Raw genomic sequence first — 26163 nt, forward strand, 5'->3', positions numbered from 1 at the left:
CAGAGTTACTCAAAAGCTACTGAGTATCCCAAAACCGTTAGCGTCGACGACGCGGAAAAAAGGGAACTGATGTTATCACGCCGGCGTGGGCCTATTATAGGCGTCAGTGACGTCAGCGGAGTCGCGAGCGATGCCGTGTCTCTGTGACGTCCAAGACCACGTCGGCGCGAAGCTACAAAAAGAATTTCCGAATGTTGCTGACGCAAGGGGGATATTCACAAGGTGAGGAATCCACACGGCAGATGTATCTATCAGAACTCTCCTTTCTTTTTATCCTCTGGATGCCTCCTCTCTCTTAGCAGGGCTTACTAAGTTACATGTATGTTTTGCCTTAAACGCTATTGTATTGGTGCAAATTACCCACACCTCATTATAAAGACCACAATATGTGTTAAAAGTCATACCCTCGATTCCAACAATACCTAATTTTCTGTAGCTCATTTATTATAATTGCTAACCAATGCATAATTTCACATAAAACCCACATCCTCACTAAAGACCATAGCCAATTCCTATTAATTTAATCTACCACATAGGCACTGGAGTAAGTCATAGCATTGCTTCGCTAATAGTTCACGGCTCATTCTAAAAACACCCCCCACTCAAACAATTACTACCACGGGATCCGGGGCAAAGGAGCAAAGTACTCCCTGGCGTAAAGCGATACAGCACTTTGTAAGGGGAAGTAAGTGCTCTATAAATGCAATTACAATACAATATAAGACTCACTCTAATAGTAATATCATCAAGACTCAGCGGTTGGTCAGTCGACTGTATTCCATACAGGCTGCGTAATAATTCCCTATTACAGCTTGACATACTTGAATTGACAAGTCAAAACTGCTAGGGGCATGTCCGTCACCCAGTTGTGGACGAGTCCGCATAAAATAAACCACCCATCGCCAATCGAAGATGGGCATCTTTTAGCAGGAAGAAAATTCTCTTTGACCATAAATCCAATGCCAACCTCCTTTGTTTTTCAGGGTTGTAGATGTAAAAGTGTGACAAACGTCACATCTAGCCTCCATATGACTTGATGATGGCAATAAATGCACTGAGACTGAGGCTAATCACTGTAACTTTTCTTAAGGCCACAAGATGAGCAGGCTTTGAAAAGTGATTTCTGTGAGCCATAGTGACAGTTGTTTGTCAAATACAAAGATCTCCCATGCCCAGATTTTGATCAAATTCCCCTAAAAACAACTGCAGTACTTTAGGGCTTAAGGTAGGGTTGATTCAACTCCAGTGCAGATCAAGAATGTAACAAATTTAAGGTCTAGTGAGAGGTCCGAGCAGGGCTCTGCAGGGGGACTCCTTCACACACGATGCTAGGTAGAAATCTGGGCTATGGTGGCCTCTATGGGAATAGGAGAGCTTAATCTTCCACTTCATGGTCTGTAGTTTGGGTTCTTTCAAATTATGTGGATGTGCTATTAAATATACATATTGTCAGGCCTATGGCCATTTTACACTGTATACTGCTATAGTAAAGTACCGGGGATTCCGAACCGGACGACGGGGAAGAATTCAAGCATGTGAATATATAAAAGATCCAATGCTGGAGAACTGAAGAGATCTGCCACATGTTGCTGCTACTGAAGAACCAGTTAAGTGGACTATGAATATATAAAAAAATATCACAAAAAAACCTGCAGAGCTGCTCAAACCTGCCAGCAAGCTGAAAACCATAGGCTGCCTGCCTATCACCCGCTCTTTCATCAGCTAAGCACTGTGTCTTATTACACGATAATCACTCCTCGGTGGCCCTTGTGCATGATACAAAAACACCACCCCCAGGCAGGATCAAAACAAAGACACTTCCTTCCACACACCATGCACGGTGTAGTGTGCTACCCATGTATGCAAGAGTTTTAGCGCCCCACTTATTAGTTGTAAGAGCTATATAAATATTACAATATAATGTGTTTTACCATTGCCAACACTCGGCTATTTTCAATCTTTGCACCATCACGCTCATGGATTCTACAAGTTAGGAATGCGAAGGGCTATAGGTCAGAGACATATACAAATGAAGTAGACATTCAATGCTTCGACATTTACTGCTTATCCCTAAAATTATACTATACCTGCAGTGACTCCATTCTGAAGAGATCCTTCATAGAAAATGTTTGATGGGAATGCACTAAGCGCAGGATGCATACGATACTGAACTTGAAGGCGAATTGGGCGGATTCCCAAGACAACAAGCCTTTCAAAGAGGGACTGAGAAAGCCCAGCCTTTGCTGCTTTTTTACACATCACAACAGGACCAAGCTGGCAGTGATCGCCTACCAGGATCAGCTGTGGAAAACAAGAGAAATTGAGTTTTCTGAGAAATTGTTTGACTGTTAAAGGGTCACATAAGATATTACAAGCCCTCTCCAATATGAAATTCTAGTAACAAATACATTGTTTTATCAGTTACACAAGGGATACCAGTAAAGGAAAACTTGCTTCCCTGCAATCCTGGTTCTCATTGAGGGGAATCTATAAAAATAATAAAGCACTGATTTGTCCTGTCCACGCACAGGATCACGCTGTAATTTTTACAATTTTGAAAAGATATTATAGGATACATGGGCAAATGTTCCCTTTGACTGAAGCTTTTTTTTCACATGGGATTGTTTAACAAGGCGGTAGTCGCAGTTTTACCTCTAGCAGAATGTGCTTTGGGTTTACCTAATAAAAATATCTTCTCCCCTTTTGTGGCTGATTTTCTTTCCCCCTGATCTCCTTTCAGAATTAAGTCGAGGAGTGAAAGGCTCCCAGGAAATGGGTCATTGGTGTTTGGTTTTTGGTGCTTTTTCGTCTCCTGTGTCACATCTTTAAGTGTGCCTTAAAGTACATACATTCTTCAACACCAGACCCAGCTCTCCTTGGGTCTCCTCTAACTATGAGCTTTTCTCATCACTGGAGTGTTTTTGGGTCTTAAGGGACCATTTGGGCTACACCATTGCCTAATGCACCCACTCGTGTTTTTACCTCATCTTAAAGGTTCTCAAGAGCAATTTGGTATGCACCTTACAACTTTGTCTGCTGGTCCTTTGGGAGGCACACTTAGTGGTTGTCCTGCTGTACAAGCTCATGTTGTCTAATGGGACTGAATCCAAAAGTGAAGTTTTACATTCCTTTGCAGACCAAGTATAGACGAAATGTACCTCCCGCCTCGACTTTATATTCACCGATATCGTTGTTGAAGCCCATAAAAAAAGAAAATTATATTTGGGGGGGGGGGGGGTTCTTCAGCATCTCTCCATAGTTGACGATATCGGTCACTTTCTCTGTTTCTTTATTGGAAGCTTGCTCCGATATGCTGTCTTTGCCCCAAAACTGCAGAACCCGACAAAAGAAAAACCAGAACATGGTGTCCACGCACTACAGGCTCTGGGGCAGACATTTTACATTGGGGACAGTCGAATTACCTACCTACTGGTCAACCACTATATGGCGGAATAATCCATGTGAATCAAAAAAATATTCAGTCTGCAAAACCTTTTAACAGTGATGCCTACATAAAGATGTTTAAGTTAAATACTTCAAAGATGTAATCATAAAATGATTATAGGCATATGAACAACCTACCTGTTTAGCTCCAAGAACAACTGGAACCATACATTCAGGCTCAGTAGCTTGTGTACTTTCATCAATCAAAATCGATCGAAACTGCATTTTTGCAAGTCTAGGATCACCGGCTCCCACACACGTGCAGCAAATTACATCAGCATTCTATGAATAAATATAATAGTTTGTTGTCAGGGAATATCAGAAAATGCAAAACGTTTACTTCAGTATGATGGCGCCTTACATTTTTTACAATAATAAATACATTTGAGGACACTGAAAAATGTACAACAGCTCTAAATATTGCATGTTTGTGGATTAGTTTAAAGTGTTAGATGATATTCTTGCCATTTAACCTCTCTACTAACTTACAGTCTCTCTTCTGGGGGTAGGGGAGTCCACACAGTGAGAAAGAAGAGTCATCTACTGAAAAATGTGGACCATTTTCTAAATCTTGCAGCATAAAACAAACAAAAGATGGAAGGGACATCAGAATATCCAATGAAACTAAGGCATAGATAAGTGGTGGAGGGGGCAGAGTGACCTTCAGAGGAGGAAATAACTTTGAGAAAAACCTCAAATTCAAGTAAAAATTCAGAAATGAAAAGTCTCAGGCCTTTAACACTGGGTATGTGAATATACGAGCAAACCAAGTAAGTTCAACAGAAAAACACATCTGTCTGATTTAAATTATTTGTACAGCGGAATAAAAAGTTTTCTTGGAAAAAATCTATCTGCATGTAGTGTTCTTGACGTGACTGATCAGATTCCTTTATGTAGTGAGAATAAACGCCTGAAGGATTAAGACATTTTCAGTTTTGAGAATCTAAACTATATGAGTTTGGTTAAAGCAAGGATTCTGAAGATGGGAAAGGTTCACTAGTTAAGGACTTACTAAATGTTTTAGCAGTTTATATTTAAGGGTAATTAAAGTAAACTAGTGATGGATAAAAACAAGATGGATGCTGATGAAGTTCCTTGTTTATTTGAGAATCCACTATTAAGGTCCACATGTTTCTGTCTACACTTTGGTGCACATTGGGGTCATTAGGCTTTTGCCAGGACCGGATAATCTCAGATATTTCCTTATTGTCGTTTGTTACACCATGGGAGTCACCAATCATCTGACATGCTCACATTGTAATACAAACCAAACTTGGTCAGGTTATTTGTGGGCAACAAGAACATCAGTAGTTATTCTTATGAAATCACTCTGAATTCTTGTTATAAGCTTCTGGCTATGTGATCACAGTGTCCCCTTTGTTTAGTGTTGCACAGGGAACAGGTGTGTTCAATATAACTCATGCCACTCACTAGAGACCCATTACCTGTACTGCAGCCATTTCATCTACTTTTTTTAAGTTGTGTTTCAGATTACCTTCCATTGTATGCCCTCGTTCATTTGCACACATAAGCACTGGTATTTTCAAATGTATTTCCATCATGCACGAATCGCACACTGCATGTGTGACCATCATTCTTCTAGCTTTAGAAAGCTGGCTGTTTTTCTGAAAAAGGTATATTCTTGTATCATGGCTTAGTGTCCAATCTCACATACTTCTTAGGGCACCTTATTTGTCATAATACAGTGTTCAATGGGCAAACCTTGTAGTCACACTCTGTGACACAAGGTGAAAAGAATGGCAGAATTAAGAAGTTAGCAGGCGGTCGAGATGAAGGCTGCAATTGTCAGTACTCGCTGCAAAGGTTCCAATCTGCAGTCCACATATGGAGGAGCTTCTCCAATCACTGAATGTTAGAGTATCCTAGAGCTCCCTGCTATTTACAAGCATTCTCTGGGCTACTGCATCATATAACGCGGTGCCATGTCGCCCTGTCGACATTTAGGCAGTTTGTTGTGTAGCCTATTTTAGTGTTTATTCATATTAGGTTTGGGGTTCTTCTTTCCACATTTCCCTGGTCAAGTATTTGAGGTTCACAAATAATATATCGTCATCAATTTGGTGATTAGAATATTCCTAACAGGTGTCCAGACACACCCAAAATGTGTTTTATTAAAAAGCCTAGTGCACGTTTTTTTATACATGTATACCAGGGACACATACGCCTACAGGGGAAGTGTATGTTCTGAACTGCCTCCCCCAAGCAAAAAACACATTTTCCAGAAGGATGCTAGAGAACGGTAGGGGTGTAAAAGGCACAATTTAAAACTATCTTTGAAGTCTTTCCTTACTTCTGTTATTAAAAAAAAATACACACCAATAAAGAAAGATATTGCAAAAAAATCCACTACAAAAAATGTAACATGACTGAATGAACACAAAAATAATACCATAAGCAATTCCCGTTCCGCAGTTCGCTTCAAAGCACGATAACGTTTCTCATCAGCCGAAGACAGCTCTCCAGTTTCATCTTTTAATTGTTGCAATTTCTGAAGCTCGGGCATACTAAAAGAGAAAATGCACTCAAGGAATTAAGAATCTATTGCAATAAAGTACTATCATCACTTCAAATTAGTCTTCTAGCTAGGTAGTAGAACAGTAGAAATTACTATACGTAAAAAAAGAAATTTAGGTAAGAGGAGTATTATAAATGAGGTATTAAGTCAATGGCGCACCAAATGTCTGAAGATGGGCTTTGATATGCAACGATCACAACCATTAGCCAAGTACCTCTTAGGAAGCAGGAGAGAGCTAAGTATAGATAGACACGAAGTTTGGGAGGCCCAACTACTTTATTGGTGTGACCCCGCTTTAGTTCAATAGCTCCAGTGTGAGGTGGTCGGAATACATTTCTTGAAAGAGGATTCACCACCCAAGCCAAGGATATTCGCTGTGGAATCAGTCCCAAGGGCCCCTAGTTGCCAGGAGTCTCTAAACAAAATCCACTGAAGTGCCTCAGTTTCATTACATTACGGATGTGATGTTAATTTTATTTAGCACACCCAAGCAAAGCTCATAGATCATAATAGAAACAAAACAATTAAAAAAAAAATACAAAGACCGTCCAAAATTAAAGTCTAGATTACATGGGTAAAACAAGGGGATATGCCATTGATTAAAACCCCAGTGTTGACCTTGAATTTTCCAAAATTAGGTTTGGTTCTTACTGCAGCCATTGAAAAAGCCATCACAAATGTAGCAGTTTTAGACACAAAATATGAAGAAGTGGGAATATCTTAGGGTGTGACATGAAACATACTGTAGGAAGCTGGCTGTTTGTATAATTGACCAAAAAGAGGTACACTGTGTAAAGAGCACAGGCAAACCCCATAGAAATTACAGAGGCACAAATGCCACCCCAAAGGCTCTCTTTAGGTGAGCAGTTAGGCATATTAGAGGGTAGTGCTAAGCATTTATTGCGCAAACAGAGGTAGTAAGTGAGACACACTCAAATCAGACACCAATTTATATAAAATAACATGTACTTATAAATGAATGTTGATACCAACATTATCGGAAAGTATTTTTAGAGTTATTAATTTTTACAGTTTACAAAAATGGTCACTACATTTTCGGTATCGGCAATGTCCTATGGAGGAAAAACATGTATTGCATTTGGGCACTTCACAGCGACTTACAGGACTGTTCTCCAGGACAGTCGAAGACTCACTTCTTAGTCTTTGTTCTGCGTTTTTCCTCCAAGCATTGGTTGCTGCAAGAAGTCCAGTACCCCAGGTATTGGTATTGTGCAGCTCTGGTCAGTCCTGGCGTCCCCACACTTAAAGGGAGGACTGATCTTACCAGTAGGAGCACAGCTACCTCTTCCTGGGCAACTGCTATGTCGGTAGTCCCCGTAGATGGCAGGTCGGTGTACCTGATCTTGCTTTTTTTGGTGGCTGCCGGGGAGTAGCCCTTTTCTCCAAGAGAGTTTCTTTGGCAATTGGCAAAGCACTGGCAGCCCTCCAGGTTTCTTGGAGTCTGCACAGCAGCAGGGCGAGACAGTTACTACAGAAGGGTCAGGTGCAGCAGGCTGGCAGGGTTGGCGTCACATCAATCATGCTCTTCGGTTCTCGCGTTTGCAGTCCTCGTTCATCACTCCTTTTATGTCCATCGAAATCACAAGACCTGGTATCAGGGGGACTCTTAAATACTCAATTTAAGGGCGTAAGGGGAGTGAGGGGTAGTAGCCAAAGGACTTCTTACCCCGGGGGTCACTACACCTCCTAAATGACTACTTACAATGGGGAGTGGGCATCACCCGGAGTCAGAATTCCTAATTCGAACACACAACATGGTGGAATTTCTAAAATGGTTTACTTCAGGCTGGGTCACCCTGGATGTGTGCTCTGCTTGGCAGCACGACACCTCCTGCGAAGCTAATTCTCCCACCTGTCCTGGTGCCAGTTGGGCCCAGGGCAGGCGGTGACATTTCCCCCGTCTGGGAAATCCTTGGGTCGCATATCAACGGCAAAAGGCAGCAGAGGCCTTTGTAGCCTCCTGTCTGGATATGCTACTTTACCAGGCATCAGCGCTGGGGGGGGGTTCACCTTTGGTCCTCTTCTCTAAGGCCTAGGGGCAACGGGTGCAGAGGTGTACTTAGGTGTCTGTACCGGAGAAGTCACGGTCAAGGGGGTTGGTGTGCAGAGACTGCAGGCGACGTTGGGGAGTTCAAGAGGAGTAAGCCCACGATGGACTCGAGCTCTAGAAGGCTCAGGAACCTTGTTGGAACCGTTTGCCCACTGGTTGCCTTCGGTGTTAGATTTTGCCAGTTCCAGAGGCCTCAGAGTCCACTGTTCACTGGAGGCCTTGATGGCAGGCAGTCCTCCCAGGGTTTTGGAGGCACACAGTTGCAGGACGAGTTGTCTTTGGCGCAGAACGGCAGACAGGTCAGCTGGGCTTTGGCCAAGAGGTGCTCTCAGTTTTCTGCTTTTGCTGCACTTCATGTCCTTCGCAGGTCGTCCGGTACTGCTTATGTGGTGCCAGGGACTCCCCTAAAAACTGCACTTAGGTGTGTTATGGGAGTGTAGGGTAGTAGCAAAAGGACTACTGCCCCTTGGGGTTACTACACCCCCTATATGACCACTTCCTGTGGGAAGTGGGCATAATCCTGTCCTATAATTTCTAAGTATGCAACCACAAAGATGGCTACTTCTGAAAAATCGTGCCCACCTTAAGGATGGTACGAGCCTGGAGGTGGCACACCTACCTGACTAGCTCATTTTCCTGTTTCTCCAGGTGCCAAGAGAGATCTGGATTGGGGGAGCGCTTCCTGTGCTGTAAGGGGAGCCAGATTTGCATTTCAAAGACAGCCCAAGGAGGCTAATCTACATGTCATCCTGAGGGAGCGGTTGTTAAACCCTCTTCCTGGACAGGCTTTTGTTCTGGGTCTCCTGAGAGCAAAGCCTCTCACCCTAGGAGGTCAGAACAGAGTCTCGGGTGGCAGAAACCAGTCAGCAAGCACACCAGAGGCTGGTAGGTTTTCACAAGGTGAGGAATCCACACGGCAGATGTATCTATCAGAAATCCCTATTTTCAGTGAAGCCATCATATAGCTGGGGAACTCGTTTTCCCCAGTGTCCAGCAAATGCTTTAAAATGGCTTCCCTGGTCACTTGTACTCGTAGTAATAGGGATGACCAGCACAGGGGCATATCTGCTCATGCTGGTATGCCCTCACATGTAACATTAAGCACCCTGCCTTCGGGCTGTTAGGCCTGCTGTAGGGGTGACTTACAAATATTCCATGCAGTGGTAGGAGACATGGCACACAGGGATGTGTGACTTTTGTCTGTCAAAAGACACAGCCAACAAATCATTACAGATTACCCATGGTCATGTATACAAATTAAAAAAAAGAAGAAACGAATTACTGCATAATTAGTCAAGAAAAAGTTTAGCATTACAATGAATAAATCCTCTAGCAGTTGGCTACTTTTGATAAACTATTTAAAATGCAGATCTTTATGGCCCTCATCTTAGGGGCTTGCAGTATTTTAAACTGATATTTGTCATCAAGCTGTACTCCGTGCATAAAAAAAAATTATACGACCACTGTATTGCTTTGGCAATCACTGTTAAATAAAAACCAGAAAGCTAGCTGTCTGAATATCTAAATCCACCAGTGAAGTGTTCTCAAGAGGATTAAATGATTAGACAGAAGAACAAGTTACTTACCTTCGGTAACGCTTTTTCTGGTAGATACAATATCTGCCTGTGGATTCCTCACCTTGTGAATATCCCCTTGCGTCAGCAACATTCGGAAATTCTTTTGTAGCCTCGCGCCGACGTGGACTCGGACGTCATAGAGACACGACATCGCTCGCGACTCCGCTGACGTCACCGACACCTACAACAGGCCCACGCCGGCGTGATGACATCAGTTCCGCCCTTTTTTCCGTGCCATCGAGGCACACGGACAGACCAATGACAATAGATATATACAAAGTATACACAGTACACAATAGTCAAGGCAAAACACACAGTGTAAAGCAAATGCAGGAAAGCAATTGAAACATTTCCCTGACAACAAAATATATATACAATACAGTAACTCTGGTATAGAAGAGTGGACAACGGGGAGGCGGGTGGGTCAGTGAGGAATCCACAGGCAGATATTGTATCTACCAGAAAAAGCGTTACCGAAGGTAAGTAACTTGTTCTTCTGATAGATACATCTGCCGTGTGGATTCCTCACCTTGTGAATAGAGTCCCACAGCAGTCCCCACTCCCGGAGGAGGGCGTCCACTCTTCTAAACCAGGAGATCCTGAAGGACAGAGTGTGCAAAGTGACCGTCCCTCCTCACTTCGGAATCCAAGCAGTAATGCTTCGCGAAAGTGTGGAGGGAAGACCAAGTTGCCGCTCTACAAATATCCTCAACAGGTACACCTCTAGCCAATGCTGAGGTCGAAGGCTTAGCCCTTGTAGAATGAGCCCTTATACCCTCTGGTGGTTCCTTACCGGCCAAAGAGTAGCAGATCTTTATGCAGAGGACGATCCATCTTGACAGGGTTCTTTTATGGACCGCCCTTCCTTTCTTGCAGCCAGCAAACCCAACGAAGAGCTGGTCTTCCAAACGAAAATCCTTGGATCTGTCCAAGTAAAAGGACACCGCCCTCTTAGGGTCCAGACGGTGCAGTCTCTCTTCCTCCTTAGAAGGGTGAGGGGGAGGATAAAAGGAAGGTAGGGTAATGGACTGTCCTAAATGGAAGGGAGTTACCACCTTAGGCAGAAAAGCAGACCTGGTCCTGAGAACCATTCGATCAGCATGAATGGTCAAGAAAGGGGCTTGAAACTAAGAGCTTGAAGCTCACTTACCCTCCTTGCCGAGGTTATTGCAACGAGGAAGACTATTTTAAGGGTAAGAAGCCTCATGGGACATTTGTGAAGAGGCTCAAAGGGAGCACCCATCAAAAAGGTCAATACAAGATTTAAGTCCCACTGAGGCACAATAAAAGGTGAAGGAGGGAACTTATTTGTGAGGCCCTTCAAAAATCTTAAAACCACAGGAGATTTAAAAAGAGATGGCTGGTCAGGCAAGCAGAGAAATGCAGACAGCGCTGAAAGGTAGCCCTTCACTGTGGCAACAGCTAGCCCCTGTTGCGCCAGAGAAAGGGCAAACTGGAGAACATCAGACAAATGGGCTCTCACAGGGTCAATAGATTTTTCCCTACACCACTCGACAAATTTCGACCATCTATAAGAATAGATAGACTTAGTGGAGTCTCGCCTGGCGGATAAAATGACATCCACAACGTCAGGCGGGAGGGAAAAAGAATTCAGGTTGCCCCGCTCAATCTCCAGGCATGAAGGTGTAATGTCTGGAGGTGGGGTGTAGAACCTGCCCCTCCATCTGAGAGAGGAGGTCTGCCCTGAGAGGGAGACGGAGCGGCCGGTGAGAGGAGAGGTGGAGAAGATCTGTGTACCACACCCTTCTTGGCCAATCCGGGGCGACCAATATGACTTGGGCCCGGTCTTGGCGAATCTTCCTCAGAACCCGAGGAATCAAGGGTATGGGAGGAAACGCGTAAAGGAGTTGATTTCCCCAACTCAACTGAAACGCGTCCCCCAAAGCTCCTTGCATCGGAAACTAGAGACTGCAGAATGACAGGCAGTGAGCATTCTCGCGAGTGGCGAACAGGTCCACCCGAGGAGTTCCCCACATCTGAAAGATGTCGTAAACCACCTCCGGGTGAAGCCTCCACTCGTGATTGGCAGAGAACTGCCGACTGAGACTTTCTGCACGAACGTTCACAACTCCGGCCAGATGATTTGCCATCAGACAAATCTGATGGTCCCGAACCCAGGACCAGAGACGCAGAGCCTCTCTGCAGAGACACTGCGACCCCACTCCTCCCTGTTTGTTGATGAACCACATCGCGGTCGTGTTGTCCGTCAGGACTTGAACCGACTGACCGCGAAGGGAAGGGAGGAAGGCCTTGAGCGCTAAACGAATCGCCCGCAATTCTAGAAGGTTGATGTGAAGCAACCTTTCCTCTGGAGACCAAAGGCCCTTGACCTCCAGATCCCCCAGATGAGCACCCCACCCGAGAGTGGATGCATCCGTTATCACCGTGGCCACCGATGGAGGCAGCTGAAAAGGCTTTCCTTGAGACAGGTTGCCTTCCACGCCCCACCAAGACAGATCCGCCGCAGCTTCTCTGGAGATCCTCACAGACTCCCTGAGATCTCCGTTGTGCTGATACCACTGCCTGCGGAGGCACCACTGGAGCGCCCTCATGTGCCAGCGTGCATGGTTGACCAACAGAATGCAAGAAGCCATCAGACCGAGCAGGCGAAGGACCTTCAGGACTGGAACAACCGCTCCATTGTAAAATAAAGGAATCATTTCCTGTATGTCGCGAATCCTTTGAGGGGGAGGGAATGCACGACATACAGTTGTGTCCAGTACAGCACCTATGAACAGGTTGCGCTGGGAGGGCACCAGGTGAGATTTGGGTACATTTATCGAAAAACCCAACCTGTACAACAACTGGGTTGTCTCCTGCAGATGATGAAGCACACTCTCCGACGACTCCGCTTTGATCAGCCAGTCGTCCAGATACGGGAATACAGGAATCCCTGATCTTCTGAGATGCGCCGCTACCACTGACATAACCTTGGTGAAGACTCGAGGCGCAGTAGTAAGTCCAAATGGAAGGACCGCAAACTGATAGTGCTGCGATCCCACCATAAAACGGAGATACTTCTTGTGCGACTTCAGGATTGGGATATGAAAATACGCATCCTGCAAGTCGCGCGACACCATCCAGTCTTCTTCCAGCAGAGCCTGAAGAACCTGAGCAAGGGTGAGCATCTTGAATTTCTCCTGCTTCAGATAAAAATTCAAGATCCTGAGATCCAGGATTGGACTAAGTCTGCCAACCTTCTTGGTAATCAGGAAATACCGGGAGTAGCATCCCTGACCCCTTTCCCGCTCTGGGACCACCTCTATCGCACCTTTCCTCAATAGAGTTTGGACTTCCTCCTGAAGGAGTAACAGATGATCCTCTGAGCAATACCCCTGGGTAATTGTGGAGTAACAGATGATCCTCTGAGCAATACCCCTGGGTAATTGGGAGGGAATTCCCGAAAGGGAAGGGCATACCCATTTTGAGGTAGAAGAGGTAGAGGTAGAAGAGGTAGAGGTAGAAGAGGTAGAGGTAGAGGTGGTAGAGGTAGAGGTGGAAGAGGTAGAGGTAGAAGAGGTAGAGGTAGAAGAGGTAGAGGTAGAAGAGGTAGAGGTAGAAGAGGTAGAGGTAGAAGAGGTAGAGGTAGAAGAGGTAGAGGAGGTAGAGGTAGAAGAGGTAGAGGTAGAAGAGGTAGAGGTAGAAGAGGTAGAGGTAGAGGTAGAAGAGGTAGAGGTAGAAGAGGTAGAGGTAGAAGAGGTAGAGGTAGAAGAGGTAGAGGTAGAAGAGGTAGAGGTAGAAGAGGTAGAAGAGGTAGAGGTAGAGGTAGAAGAGGTAGAAGAGGTAGAGGTAGAAGTAGAAGAGGTAGAAGAGGTAGAAGAGATAGAAGAGGTAGAAGAGGTAGAGGTAGAAGAGGTAGAGGTAGAGGTAGAAGAGGTAGAGGTAGAAGAGGTAGAAGTAGAAGTAGAAGTGGTAGAAGAGGTAAAGGTAGAAGTGGTAGAGGTAGAAGTAGAAGAGGTAGAAGAGGTAGAGGTAGAAGAGGTAGAGGTAGAGGTAGAAGAGGTAGAGGTAGAAGAACCTCTTCTACCTCTACCTCTTCTACCTCTACCTCTTCTACCTCTTCTACTTCTACCTCTACCTCTTCTACTTCTACCTCTACCTCTACCTCTTCTACTTCTACCTCTACCTCTTCTACCTCTACCTCTTCTACCTCTACCTCTTCTACCTCTACCTCTTCTACCTCTACCTCTTCTACCTCTTCTACCTCTTCTACCTCTACCTCTTCTACCTCTACCTCTACCTCTTCCACCTCTTCTACCTCTACCTCTTCCACCTCTTCTACCTCTACCTCTTCCACCTCCTCTACCTCTTCTACCTCTACCTCTACTACTTCTACCTCTACCTCTTCTACTTCTACCTCTACCTCTTCTACTTCTACCTCTACCTCTTCTACTTCTACCTCTACCTCTTCTACCTCTACCTTCTACTTCTCCTCTACCTCTACCTCTTCTACTTCTACCTCTACCTCTTCTACCTCTACCTTCTACCTCTACCTCTTCTACCTCTACCTCTTCTACCTCTTCTACCTCTACCTCTTCTACCTCTTCTACCTCTACCTCTACCTCTTCTACCTCTTCTACCTCTACCTCTTCTACCTCTACCTCTTCTACCTCCTCTACCTCTTCTACCTCTTCTACTCTACCTCTACCTCTTCTACTTCTACCTCTACCTCTTCTACTTCTACCTCTACCTCTTCTACTTCTACCTCTACCTCTTCTACTTCTACCTCTACCTCTTCTACTTCTACCTCTACCTCTTCTACCTCTACCTCTACCTCTTCTACCTCTACCTCTACCTCTTCTACCTCTACCTCTTCTACTTCTACCTCTACCTCTTCTACCTCTACCTCTACCTCTTCTACCTCTACCTCTTCTACCTCTACCTCTTCTACCTCTACCTCTACCTCTTCTACCTCTACCTCTTCCACCTCTTCTACCTCTACCTCTTCCACCTCTTCTACCTCTACCTTCCACCTCCTCTACCTCTTCTACCTCTACCTCTTCTACTTCTACCTCTACCTCTTCTACTTCTACCTCTACCTCTTCTACTTCTACCTCTACCTCTTCTACTTCTACCTCTACCTCTTCTACTTCTACCTCTACCTCTTCTACTTCTACCTCTACCTCTTCTACTTCTACCTCTACCTCTTCTACCTCTACCTCTTCTACCTCTACCTCTACCTCTCTACCTCTACCTCTTCTACCTCTACCTCTTCTACCTCTACCTCTTCTACCTCTACCTCTTCTACCTCTACCTCTTCTACCTCTACCTCTACCTCTACCTCTTCCACCTCTTCTACCTCTACCTCTTCCACCTCTTCTACCTCTACCTCTTCCACCTCCTCTACCTCTTCTACCTCTACCTCTACTACTTCTACCTCTACCTCTTCTACTTCTACCTCTACCTCTTCTACTTCTACCTCTACCTCTTCTACTTCTACCTCTACCTCTTCTACTTCTACCTCTACCTCTACCTCTTCTACCTCTACCTCTACCTCTTCTACCTCTACCTCTTCTACCTCTACCTCTACCTCTTCTACCTCTACCTCTTCTACCTCTACCTCTACCTCTTCTACCTCACCTCTACCTCTACCTCTTCCAACCTCTTCTACCTCTACCTCTTCCACCTCTTCTACCTCTACCTCTTCCACCTCCTCTACCTCTTCTACCTCTACCTCTACTACTTCTACCTCTACCTCTTCTACTTCTACCTCTACCTCTACCTCTTCTACTTCTACCTCTACCTCTTCTACTTCTACCTCTACCTCTTCTACTTCTACCTCTACCTCTTCTACCTCTACCTCTTCTACCTCTACCTCTTCTACCTCTACCTCTTCTACCTCTACCTCTACCTCTACCTCTTCTACCTCTACCTCTTCTACCTCTACCTCTACCTCTACCTCTACCTCTTCCACCTCCTCTACCTCTTCTACCTCTACCTCTACTACTTCTACCTCTACCTCTTCTACTTCTACCTCTACCTCTTCTACTTCTACCTCTACCTCTTCTACTTCTACCTCTTCTACCTCTACCTCTTCTACCTCTACCTCTTCCACCTCCTCTACCTCTACCTCTTCTACCTCTACCTCTACCTCTTCTACTTCTACCTCTACCTCTTCTACTTCTACCTCTACCTCTTCTACTTCTACCTCTACCTCTTCTACCTCTACCTCTTCTACTTCTACCTCTACCTCTACCTCTTCTACTTCTACCTCTACCTCTACCTCTTCTACTTCTACCTCTACCTCTTCTACTTCTACCTCTACCTCTACCTCTTCTACCTCTACCTCTACCTCTTCTACTTCTACCTCTACCTCTTCTACCTCTACCTCTTCTACCTCTACCTCTTCTACCTCTACCTCTTCTACCTCTACCTCTTCTACCTCTACCTCTTCTACCTCTACCTCTACCTCTTCTACCTCTACCTCTACCTCTTCCACCTCTTCTACCTCTACCTCTTCCACCTCTTCTACCTCTACCTCTTCCACCTCCTCTACCTCTTCCACCTCCTCTACCTCTTCTACCTCTACCTCTTCTACTTCTACCTCTACCTCTTCTACTTCTACCTCTACCTCTTCTACTTCTACCTCTACCTCTTCTACCTCTACCTCTTCTACCTCTACCTCTTCTACCTCTACTCTTCTACCTCTACCTCTACCTCTTCTACCTCTACCTCTTCTACCTCTACCTCTACCTCTTCTACCTCTACCTCTTCTACCTCTACCTCTTCTACCTCTACCTCTTCTACCTCTACCTCTACCTCTTCTACCTCTACCTCTTCTACCTCTTCTACCTCTACCTCTACCTCTTCTACCTCTACCTCTTCCACCTCCTCTACCTCTACCTCTTCTACCTCTACCTCTACCTCTTCTACTTCTACCTCTACCTCTTCTACTTCTACCTCTACCTCTTCTACTTCTACCTCTACCTCTTCTACCTCTACCTCTTCTACTTCTACCTCTACCTCTTCTACTTCTACCTCTACCTCTTCTACTTCTACCTCTACCTCTTCTACCTCTACCTCTTCTACTTCTACCTCTACCTCTACCTCTTCTACTTCTACCTCTACCTCTTCTACTTCTACCTCTACCTCTTCTACCTCTACCTCTTCTACTTCTACCTCTACCTCTACCTCTTCTACTTCTACCTCTACCTCTTCTACTTCTACCTCTACCTCTACCTCTTCTACTTCTACCTCTACCTCTACCTCCTCTACCTCTACCTCTTCTACCTCTACCTCTTCTACCTCTACCTCTTCTACCTCTACCTCTTCTACCTCTACCTCTTCTACCTCTACCTCTTCTACCTCTACCTCTTCTACCTCTACCTCTTCTACCTCTACCTCTTCTACCTCTACCTCTTCTACCTCTACCTCTTCCACCTCTTCTACCTCTACCACTTCTACCTCTACCTCTACCTCTACTTCCACCTCTACCTCTACCTCTTCTACCTCTACCTCTACTTCCACCTCTACCTCTTCTACCTCTACCTCTTCTACCTCTACCTCTTCTACCTCTACCTCTTCTACCTCTACCTCTTCTACCTCTACCTCTTCTACCTCTACCTCTTCCACCTCCTCTACCTCTTCTACCTCTACCACTTCTACCTCTACCTCTACCTCTTCTACCTCTACCTCTTCCACCTCCTCTACCTCTACCTCTTCTACCTCTACCTCTACCTCTTCTACTTCTACCTCTACCTCTTCTACTTCTACCTCTACCTCTTCTACTTCTACCTCTACCTCTTCTACCTCTACCTCTTCTACTTCTACCTCTACCTCTACCTCTTCTACTTCTACCTCTACCTCTACCTCTTCTACTTCTACCTCTACCTCATCCACTTCTACCTCTACCTCTACCTCTTCTACCTCTACCTCTACCTCTTCTACTTCTACCTCTACCTCTACCTCTTCTACCTCTACCTCTTCTACCTCTACCTCTTCTACCTCTACCACTTCTACCTCTACCTCTACCTCTTCTACCTCTACCTCTACCTCTTCTACCTCTTCTACCTCTACCTCTTCCACCTCCTCTACCTCTACCTCTTCTACCTCTACCTCTTCTACCTCTACCACTTCTACCTCTACCTCTTCTACCTCTACCTCTACTTCTACCTCTACCTCTACCTCTACCTCTTCTACCTCTACCTCTCCTCTACCTCCTACCTCTTCTCTGCTACCTCTACCTCTTCCACCTCCTCTACCTCTACCTCTTCTACCTCTACCACTTCTACCTCTACCTCTACCTCTTCTACCTCTACCACTTCTACCTCTACCTCTACCTCTTCTACCTCTACCTCTTCCACCTCCTCTACCTCTTCCACCTCCTCTACCTCTTCTACCTCTACCTCTTCTACTTCTACCTCTACCTCTTCTACCTCTACCTCTACCTCCACCTCTTCTACCTCTACCTCCACCTCTTCTACCTCTACTTCCACCTCTTCTACCTCTACTTCCACCTCTTCTACCTCTACTTCCACCTCTTCTACCTCTTCCACCTCTACTTCTACCTCTTCCACCTCTACTTCCACCTCTTCCACCTCTACTTCCACCTCTTCCACCTCTACTTCCACCTCTTCCACCTCTACTTCCACCTCTTCCACCTCTACTTCCACCTCTTCCACCTCTACTTCCACCTCTACTTCCACCTCTACTTCCACCTCTACTTCCACCTCTACTTCCACCTCTACTTCCACCTCTACTTCCACCTCTACTTCCACCTCTACTTCCACCTCTACTTCCACCTCTACTTCCACCTCTACTTCCACCTCTACTTCCACCTCTACTTCCACCTCTACTTCCACCTCTACTTCCACCTCTACTTCCACCTCTACTTCCACCTCTACTTCCACCTCTACTTCCACCTCTACTTCCACCTCTACTTCCACCTCTACTTCCACCTCTACTTCCACCTCTTCCACCTCTACTTCCACCTCTTCCACCTCTACTTCCACCTCTTCCACCTCTTCCACCTCTACTTCCACCTCTTCCACCTCTACTTCCACCTCTTCCACCTCTACTTCCACCTCTTCCACCTCTACTTCCACCTCTTCCACCTCTTCCACCTCTTCCACCTCTACTTCCACCTCTTCCACCTCTTCCACCTCTTCCACCTCTACTTCCACCTCTTCCACCTCTTCCACCTCTTCCACCTCTACTACCTCTACTTCCACCTCTACTTCCACCTCTACTTCCACCTCTACTTCCACCTCTACTTCCACCTCTACTTCCACCTCTACTTCCACCTCTACTTCCACCTCTACTTCCACCTCTTCCACCTCTACTTCCACCTCTACTTCCACCTCTTCCACCTCTACTTCCACCTCTTCCACCTCTACTTCCACCTCTTCCACCTCTTCCACCTCTACTTCCACCTCTACTTCCACCTCTACTTCCACCTCTACTTCCACCTCTACTTCCACCTCTACTTCCACCTCTTCCACCTCTTCCACCTCTTCCACCTCTTCCACCTCTTCCACCTCTTCCACCTCTTTCACCTCTTTCACCTCTTTCACCTCTTTCACCTCTTTCACCTCTTCTACCTCTTCTACCTCTTCTACCTCTTCTACCTCTACTTGTCGTCGTTGTTGTCGTTGTTGTCCTGAAGGCCAAGAGATCTAGCAGTTGCCCTGCTATCCTTGAATCTCTCCAAGGCCGTGTCAGCTTTCCTTCCAAAGAGCCCCTCACCATCGAAAGGCAAATCCAATAAAACAGACTGCACATCAGCTGAAAAATCAGACGACTTCAACCAGGCTGAACGCCTTGTGGCAACCGCTGTGCCCATGATCCTTGCCACAGAATCCGTAGTATCGAGCCCGCTTTGGATGACTTGACGGGCTGACGCTTGAGAGTCAGACAAGGCTTCCTCAAAGTCTTTTCTGTTATCCTCAGGAACCTTAGGGATTAATGAACGCATAGAGTCCATAAGAGCATGAATATATCTACCCATAAGGCAAGTGGCATTAGAAGACTTCAATGCCATACTAGCCGAAGAAAGTCTTTTTTGCAATTTGATCCTGTTTCTTGGCCTCTTTGTCGCCAGGCACCTGCGGAAAAGCACCAACTGACTTTTTAGAACATGCGGCCTGAATCACCAAACTCTCAGGAGAAGGGTGAGAAGACAAGAAAGCAGGATCCTCAGGAGCCACTCTATACCTCCTAGCCACAGTTTTCGAAACTGCAGGAGCAGAAAAAGGTTTCTTCCATACCTCCATAATGGGATCCTTTAAAGCATCATTAAATGGTAGTAAAGGTTCCACTGCTGAGTTTGGAGAATGAAGGACCTCAGTCAGTAAATTTGACTTAAATTCGACAGTAGGCAAAGTCAAACCCAAAAGTCCTGCTGCCTTCTTCATGACCAACATGATATGGTTGAACATCCCTGGAGGGTGCATCAGGTCCTGAAGGTAAAGCCCATTCTGGGGAAAATTCGAGACCACTTGCCTCTGCCAGGTCATCAAAACAACTCCCATCCAGCTCACCTTCCTCCACGTCAGAAGAAGACTCATTAATTCTCTGTTCATCAAGCAGACGTTGAGCCTCTCTTCGAGACCTCATTTTAACTCGAAGTGCAGCTGAATCCAACGCCGAATCCGACGGCGCCGGAGCAGACTTCGGAATCGAATCCGAGGGCTTGGAAGGTCGTTCCATAGACTTGCTAGGAGCCGGTGACGTCGGAGCCGGAGTCGTCGACTTCGGCCGGGTCGGCGTTGATACCGGCGTCGACCTCGGTGGAGCTTGGTACTGCCACAGCGGAGTCGGGGCTGGCATATACGGCATGAAAGGTTCCGGAGCATATGAGTGAGGAACACCCAAATTAAAAGCCATAGGACCCATGGCACCCGAAGGTGCACCAGAGGGGTACCATGATCTTGAGAAAACACCATACATCGCGTTTAAAAATGCAGAAGGGTCCTGACCTGGAGTCGGGAATGGTGGATGCTCAGGTTGACCTCGAGGCAGGTTTGAATCTGTTTCCACAACAGGATTCGAAGTCTCCTCCTCAACAGGAACCCCATCGGCGTCATCCGGAGCCGGAGATGGAGCCGGAGCCGGAGCCGGAGCCGGAGTCGGATCCGGAGCATGGACCATTGACTCCGAAGGCGAAGCCTCACCTTCTTGATCCGACACTTGTGGAGGAATCACTTTCGACTTCATCCTCTTGGGAGATTTCGATCTTGAACCAGATTTATCACCTGAATGATGACGGGATTCATGCCTCATTTTCTTATGTTTCTTACGAGAACCGGAAGCGTGATCAGACGAAGACTTCGAGGCCGACGCCTCTCGAGATCTCGACCTGGATCTCGACTTCGATCTTTGAGTGTTTTGAAGATCTTCTAACTTTACTCGCCTTTAGCTTAGCCACAAGAAGTTTTGATTCTCTTTCTCGAAGAGCCTTCGGATTCATCTTCTGACATGATGAACACCCATCAACGTCGTGATCCGAACTCAAACACCATATGCAGTCTTGGTGAGGGTCCGTAACGGACATCATCTTCCCACATTCTCTACAAGGTTTAAACCCTGTTTTCTTTGTCGACACGACAACCGAGCAAAAAGGTCAGAGAATGGAGAATCGAGGAAATAAAGTATCAAAGATACTAGAAGCTACAGAGTATCCCGAAACCGTTAGCGTCGACGACGCGGAAAAAAGGGAACTGATGTCATCACGCCGGCGTGGGCCTGTTGTCGTTGACGTCAGCGGAGTCGCGAGCGATGTCGTGTCTCTATGACGTCCGAGTCCACGTCGGCGCGAGGCTACAAAAGAATTTCCGAATGTTGCTGACGCAAGGGGATATTCACAAGGTGAGGAATCCACACGGCAGATGTATCTATCAGAAAGGAGTACACACCTATTCAAATATATGGGGATAATAAATACGATCTGAAAAGAAAGTTTACCTGTCCATGTTCCGAATTTGATTGTGCAATGCCAGAAACGATACAGGAGAATCAATGGCTTCACGACTCTTTGCACAAAGACGAACCACTTTCAGTCCAGTTTGGTGGATCTTCTCAGTCAGTTGATCAACAGCTATGTTACTTGGAGCGCACACCAGCACAGGTCTTGAAATAAGTAAACAAACATAAGTATAAACATTAACATTATTGATTAAGTGAAGCAGCTAAACTGCCCACATCATTTTAGAAAAACTGTTGATCCGGTGGTGGGTGGGGAGGGTGGGCACGGGGGTGTACAAGTATAGTACCCTATACTTGTAAACATGATGGCAAAAATGCATTTACTGTACAGTAAACCAACCTTAATAATAAAGGACGTCCACAATTCATGAATATTCATTATTTACCAAAGCTTTTTGAAGAGTGCAAGTCAAGTCTGTTTAGGGGCCAACGAGCTCAAAGCGTATAGCTGTTAATTCGGAGGCAAATAAAAGACTATGAATGTCTTAAAGAAGCCATTCCATGGACAAATCTTATATACTAGAATACGCTTCATGGTGTTCTTTATATCATATACATTTATTTTCCTTTTTAATCAAGAAGTTGAGTGGGGGGTGAGTGGAGAGAGTCATACAACAATTACATTAGTTTTAAGATAACAAAAATGAAATCTAAATAAAATACAAATTACCCATTGCCTTGGCGCGCCAAATGGTATACAATGGTAGCTGATGTCACAGTTTTTCCTGTACCAGGAGGACCTTGGATAAGGCTAAGAGGGCGCTGTAATACAGTCTTCACAGCATAAACCTGAAAGGGATGAAAAGGCATTTAAGCTACTAACAATCTAAATATATTTCTATTTCAAAAGGAAGAATAACTGAAAGCTGTGCACTTCAATGCGTGAAAGAGGCCAACATAAAACACAAATGATAAATACCGTTGCACCTTAGAGGTGTATCAGGTCTTTCCCGTCCCTTCCCCAGGCTCAGTTGAGTGCTTGAATTCTTTCAAATTAATGAACAAACAGTATTCCAATGGAATAATTTTAATCTACACGCTCAAGTTTACCACTTCAGTGAAAAGGAGTATATGAAAACTCAAATGAAAAAATAAATATTATTCAAAATTAATAAGTTACAGGCTTCTTTGAATAAGAATTTAAGCTCTTCAGTGACTTGGGGTATAGCAAGAGTCTCTAAAACTGTACAAGTGGGCAGTAAATTATATTTTTGAAGCAATGGCTCAGAGGAAAAGGGAGGGATCTGTTGAACTTTGAACAACATTGAGACAGGCATGCTTATGGACAGTGCTAACATGATAACCTGTGTTTTTTTATTTTCGTTATTCTACAATAATTTATAGAAGTACTTGGACATTTTCGCCTTTTGCTGGACCCTATATTTCTGCTGGCTTTAGAACCCTGTGCACTTTACCCCTGTTAACCAGTAGCAAAGTGCCTGTGCTTTCCTCCTAGTTCCTATATTTAACTTACCTGTACGTCCTTAGTATATATGGTTCAAGGTGTTTAACAGGAAGGGGATGCAGAGGCTCTTAAAGTCAGTCAACTAAAACCTCCAAGATACGCTGGAGTTTCCCTTTAATCACTGCTCCCTTTAATCACTGCATAAACTAACAGACCAGGTCTTAACAGGAGTCAATTTTGCAAGGGTACTTTATTCAGAAAAATATATTCTTTTCATAAATGTAAAACTGGCCAACACGTGTTTGACGACATCAAGGTCACTTTATCAGGGCATCTGCACATACCATTATTATTGTAGGAAACAGGGTTCTTGTTGCAGTAGTACCCCCACTTTTTGCCTGGTATTTGATGCAACTTTGACTGGAGTCCTGCTCACCATGTCCCCAGTGCACTGGGTTCCTGCTCACCAGGTCCTCAGTGCTCTTTCCCCACAACAAGGTAACTGGTGAATTGATCTCCAAATGGTCAGCCCTTTAGCAACTCTGTAAGTCCCTATTAAGTGGTACGCCTGGTACCTAGGGCATAGGTACAAAAGAGGGTCCCTGAGAGCTGCAGCATAGATTGGGCCAATCTAAGGAACCCAGCATCAATCTCAAAGATTGCCACTGCAGGCTGCATGACAAGGTGCTCTAAAAAGAGAAGACAGGGTGTGTGCCATGTCCCCCAACACTGCATGTGACATTTTAAGTCACCCCCCTAAACCAGGCCCTACAGCCCCAAGGCATGGTGCATTATATTACATGTGAGGAAATATCTGCATGAGCAGATATGCTCCTGTGCTGGCCAGTGCAATTACTGACAGTTAAAGTGAACAGGGAATCCATCTTAGGGTATGTACTGGGCACTGGTCAAAACTAGTTTCCCAGCTGCATAATGCCTACACTGAAACCTATGGTGTTTGGTACCAAACACCTCGTATTAATAAACCCGCACTGACTTCAGTGATGGATTCATTCATACAAGCACCCAGAGGTACCTCTGAAAACCTACTGACCCCTAGTGTATTGGCTGACTGGTACTGGTACAGCCTGCAACCACAGATGTTTCTCTGACCCCCTTAAGGTGAAAGCCCACACTCTCCGAGGGCAGAAACAATGCCTGCTGTGGCAGGAGGTGTTGTCACCTCCTCCAAGCAGGATGACTAGTAATGAGCATATTAAGGCAGGAGGCTTCAAAGGTCTCCATCAACTTTGGTATGCAACCCTGGCTTGCCTCAGAAAAGAGAAATACAACCCCCTGCCCAGGGCCCATATGAGACAAGGACAGGTGGGAAAATTAGCTAGTCAGGAGATGTGTTCACCCTCAAGCTAGTACCACCCCTAAGGTGGCTACCTGAAGTGCACACAACTAGGAAAATTCCACCATCTTGGTTTTTGGTGAAATTCGGTCCTCTGGGTCAGGGGTATGCACACTTCCCACAGTAAGTGGTTATATAGAGAGTGTAGTCACTGTGAAAGTGGGTAGCCCATTTGCTACAACCTGACACTTTCTGTACACGGCAATACTACACAGTGGCTAGCCCTCTTGGACCAAGGGTCAACAAAACTGCAAAAGACGTACAGCTCCTCAATACAGACGGACAGCATGACATAAGAGTAATCTGGAAGCAACTCTAGGGCTGGTGTGCCCTTCAAGACTCTTCACCTGTTTTTGCCCCACGGGGGCTCAGTGATCAGGAGGAAGGACTGGGGTGCCTGTTTCGTGACGCTGGGGTGGGACTCGGTCCCCCAGCAGGCCCTGAGACCACTCGGCGCGGGAGGGGACGTCACCCCCCCCCCCCCCCCCCGGCACCCCATTTAGAGATCTCCGGCACTCCCGCTTGTGTTTTTAATGGACTTGACCGGATTAGTCGTGGAGCCAAGAACAGTGGTTTGACTGTTAGAACTGTGGATTAAAACGAGGTCAAAGCTCCAGAAACAAGGTACTGTTGGCGGCGCAAATAATTGAGTTAAAGTGTTTGGAGAGCCATATCTATAATATTCTTGTAATTCCTTGTTTCTTAAATGAGGTGACCTTACGTGTTCCTTCTTTACCCTTTTCCTTTTATCTATCTCCTATATAGGGGGCTATATGTGTAGCAGTTTATACCACCTGTTGTTATGGCCAGACGCAAGGGTGTGCCTGCCCCGGCTAGTATAGCAAAGGAGAAGCAGGGCATGTCTCTTTCAAGGTCCACGATGGATTCGTTTCTGGTAAAGGCTGCCTCTGCTTTAGATAAAGAAATTGAGCAGATGCATAGGCGCCTCTCGCGGTCCCCTCTGAAACCTGGCTCCGAGTCACCTGCTGACCCCGTCAACCAGGATCCTTGCTCCAAGCTAAATACTACCATATTAGAGGATATTAGCGGTGCAGGGGAGCAAGATGCCGGGACTTCTAATTCAAGACCTACCACTGCTATTATACCCCACCCTGTGGTTCCCTTATCGCCCACAATTATAGTTAGAAAAAATCTGGAGGCGGGAAGGAAACCTCTGGAACACAACAATATTACCTCTCGCCCAACCGAAGTGCTACCCAATCTACCTCAGATCAACAGCGAGTTAAAGCAGCAGAGGGGTGGGACTAAAAGGAAAAACCTAACCCCTGGTGGACTTCCAAAAAAAAAAAAAAAAAAACAGTTTTGCAAGATAATTCCCTAGCTTTAACAGCAGCTCCCCCTGCCTTAGACCCCAACTTGGTTCTTAATGAGGCACTAGCTACACTAGAGGCTTCCCTAGATAACATATTAGATGTGAAATTGGCCCCTAACTTCATGAGACTGACCCGTATTGAGGAGTTTTTATTTGCACCTACTTGCAAGCCACCAACCCCTGTTGTATCAGATTCTGTCACGGATCCGGGTCAAACTATTACTGGGGCAATAGTGCACCGATTGACCAAAGAAATAAGCCAGATACCCTCCAAAGTGCCTCACTCACATCACACCTCCTTACACTCTCAATGAGGGTGGAGGGTGGGACTGCTATAGAAGATGCTAGACGGCCTCCGCCTGGCAGCAACAGCGTGAGAGGGTTTGATAGTGCCTCCTTTAATTACCTCCAATCTAATTCTAGAAACCATGAAATTAAACCAACATGGGAAGACGCACTACCAGTAATAGATCTCCCCCCCCGAATCTACTCCCTAT

At 45.6% G+C, this 26163-nt stretch overlaps 1 protein-coding gene across 3 annotated transcripts in view; it reads right to left on the bottom strand.

Moving 5' to 3' along the window:
• The window catches only part of UPF1 (UPF1 RNA helicase and ATPase), a 276443-nt gene that overhangs the window by 116284 nt on the left and 133996 nt on the right, over positions 1-26163 (bottom strand). For all 3 annotated transcript variants that reach the window (XM_078669700.1, XM_078669698.1, XM_078669699.1), the window contains exons 11-15: positions 22242-22360; positions 21551-21715; positions 5855-5969; positions 3583-3726; positions 2088-2301 (exon numbers count right to left, since the gene is read on the bottom strand). In XM_078669700.1, the coding sequence (XP_078525826.1) occupies positions 2088-2301; positions 3583-3726; positions 5855-5969; positions 21551-21715; positions 22242-22360 (757 nt within the window). The remainder of the gene's footprint in view (positions 1-2087; positions 2302-3582; positions 3727-5854; positions 5970-21550; positions 21716-22241; positions 22361-26163) is intronic.

This window comes from Lissotriton helveticus, chromosome 12, assembly GCF_964261635.1.
Source record: "Lissotriton helveticus chromosome 12, aLisHel1.1, whole genome shotgun sequence".
NCBI classification, from domain to species: Eukaryota; Metazoa; Chordata; class Amphibia; order Caudata; family Salamandridae; genus Lissotriton; species Lissotriton helveticus.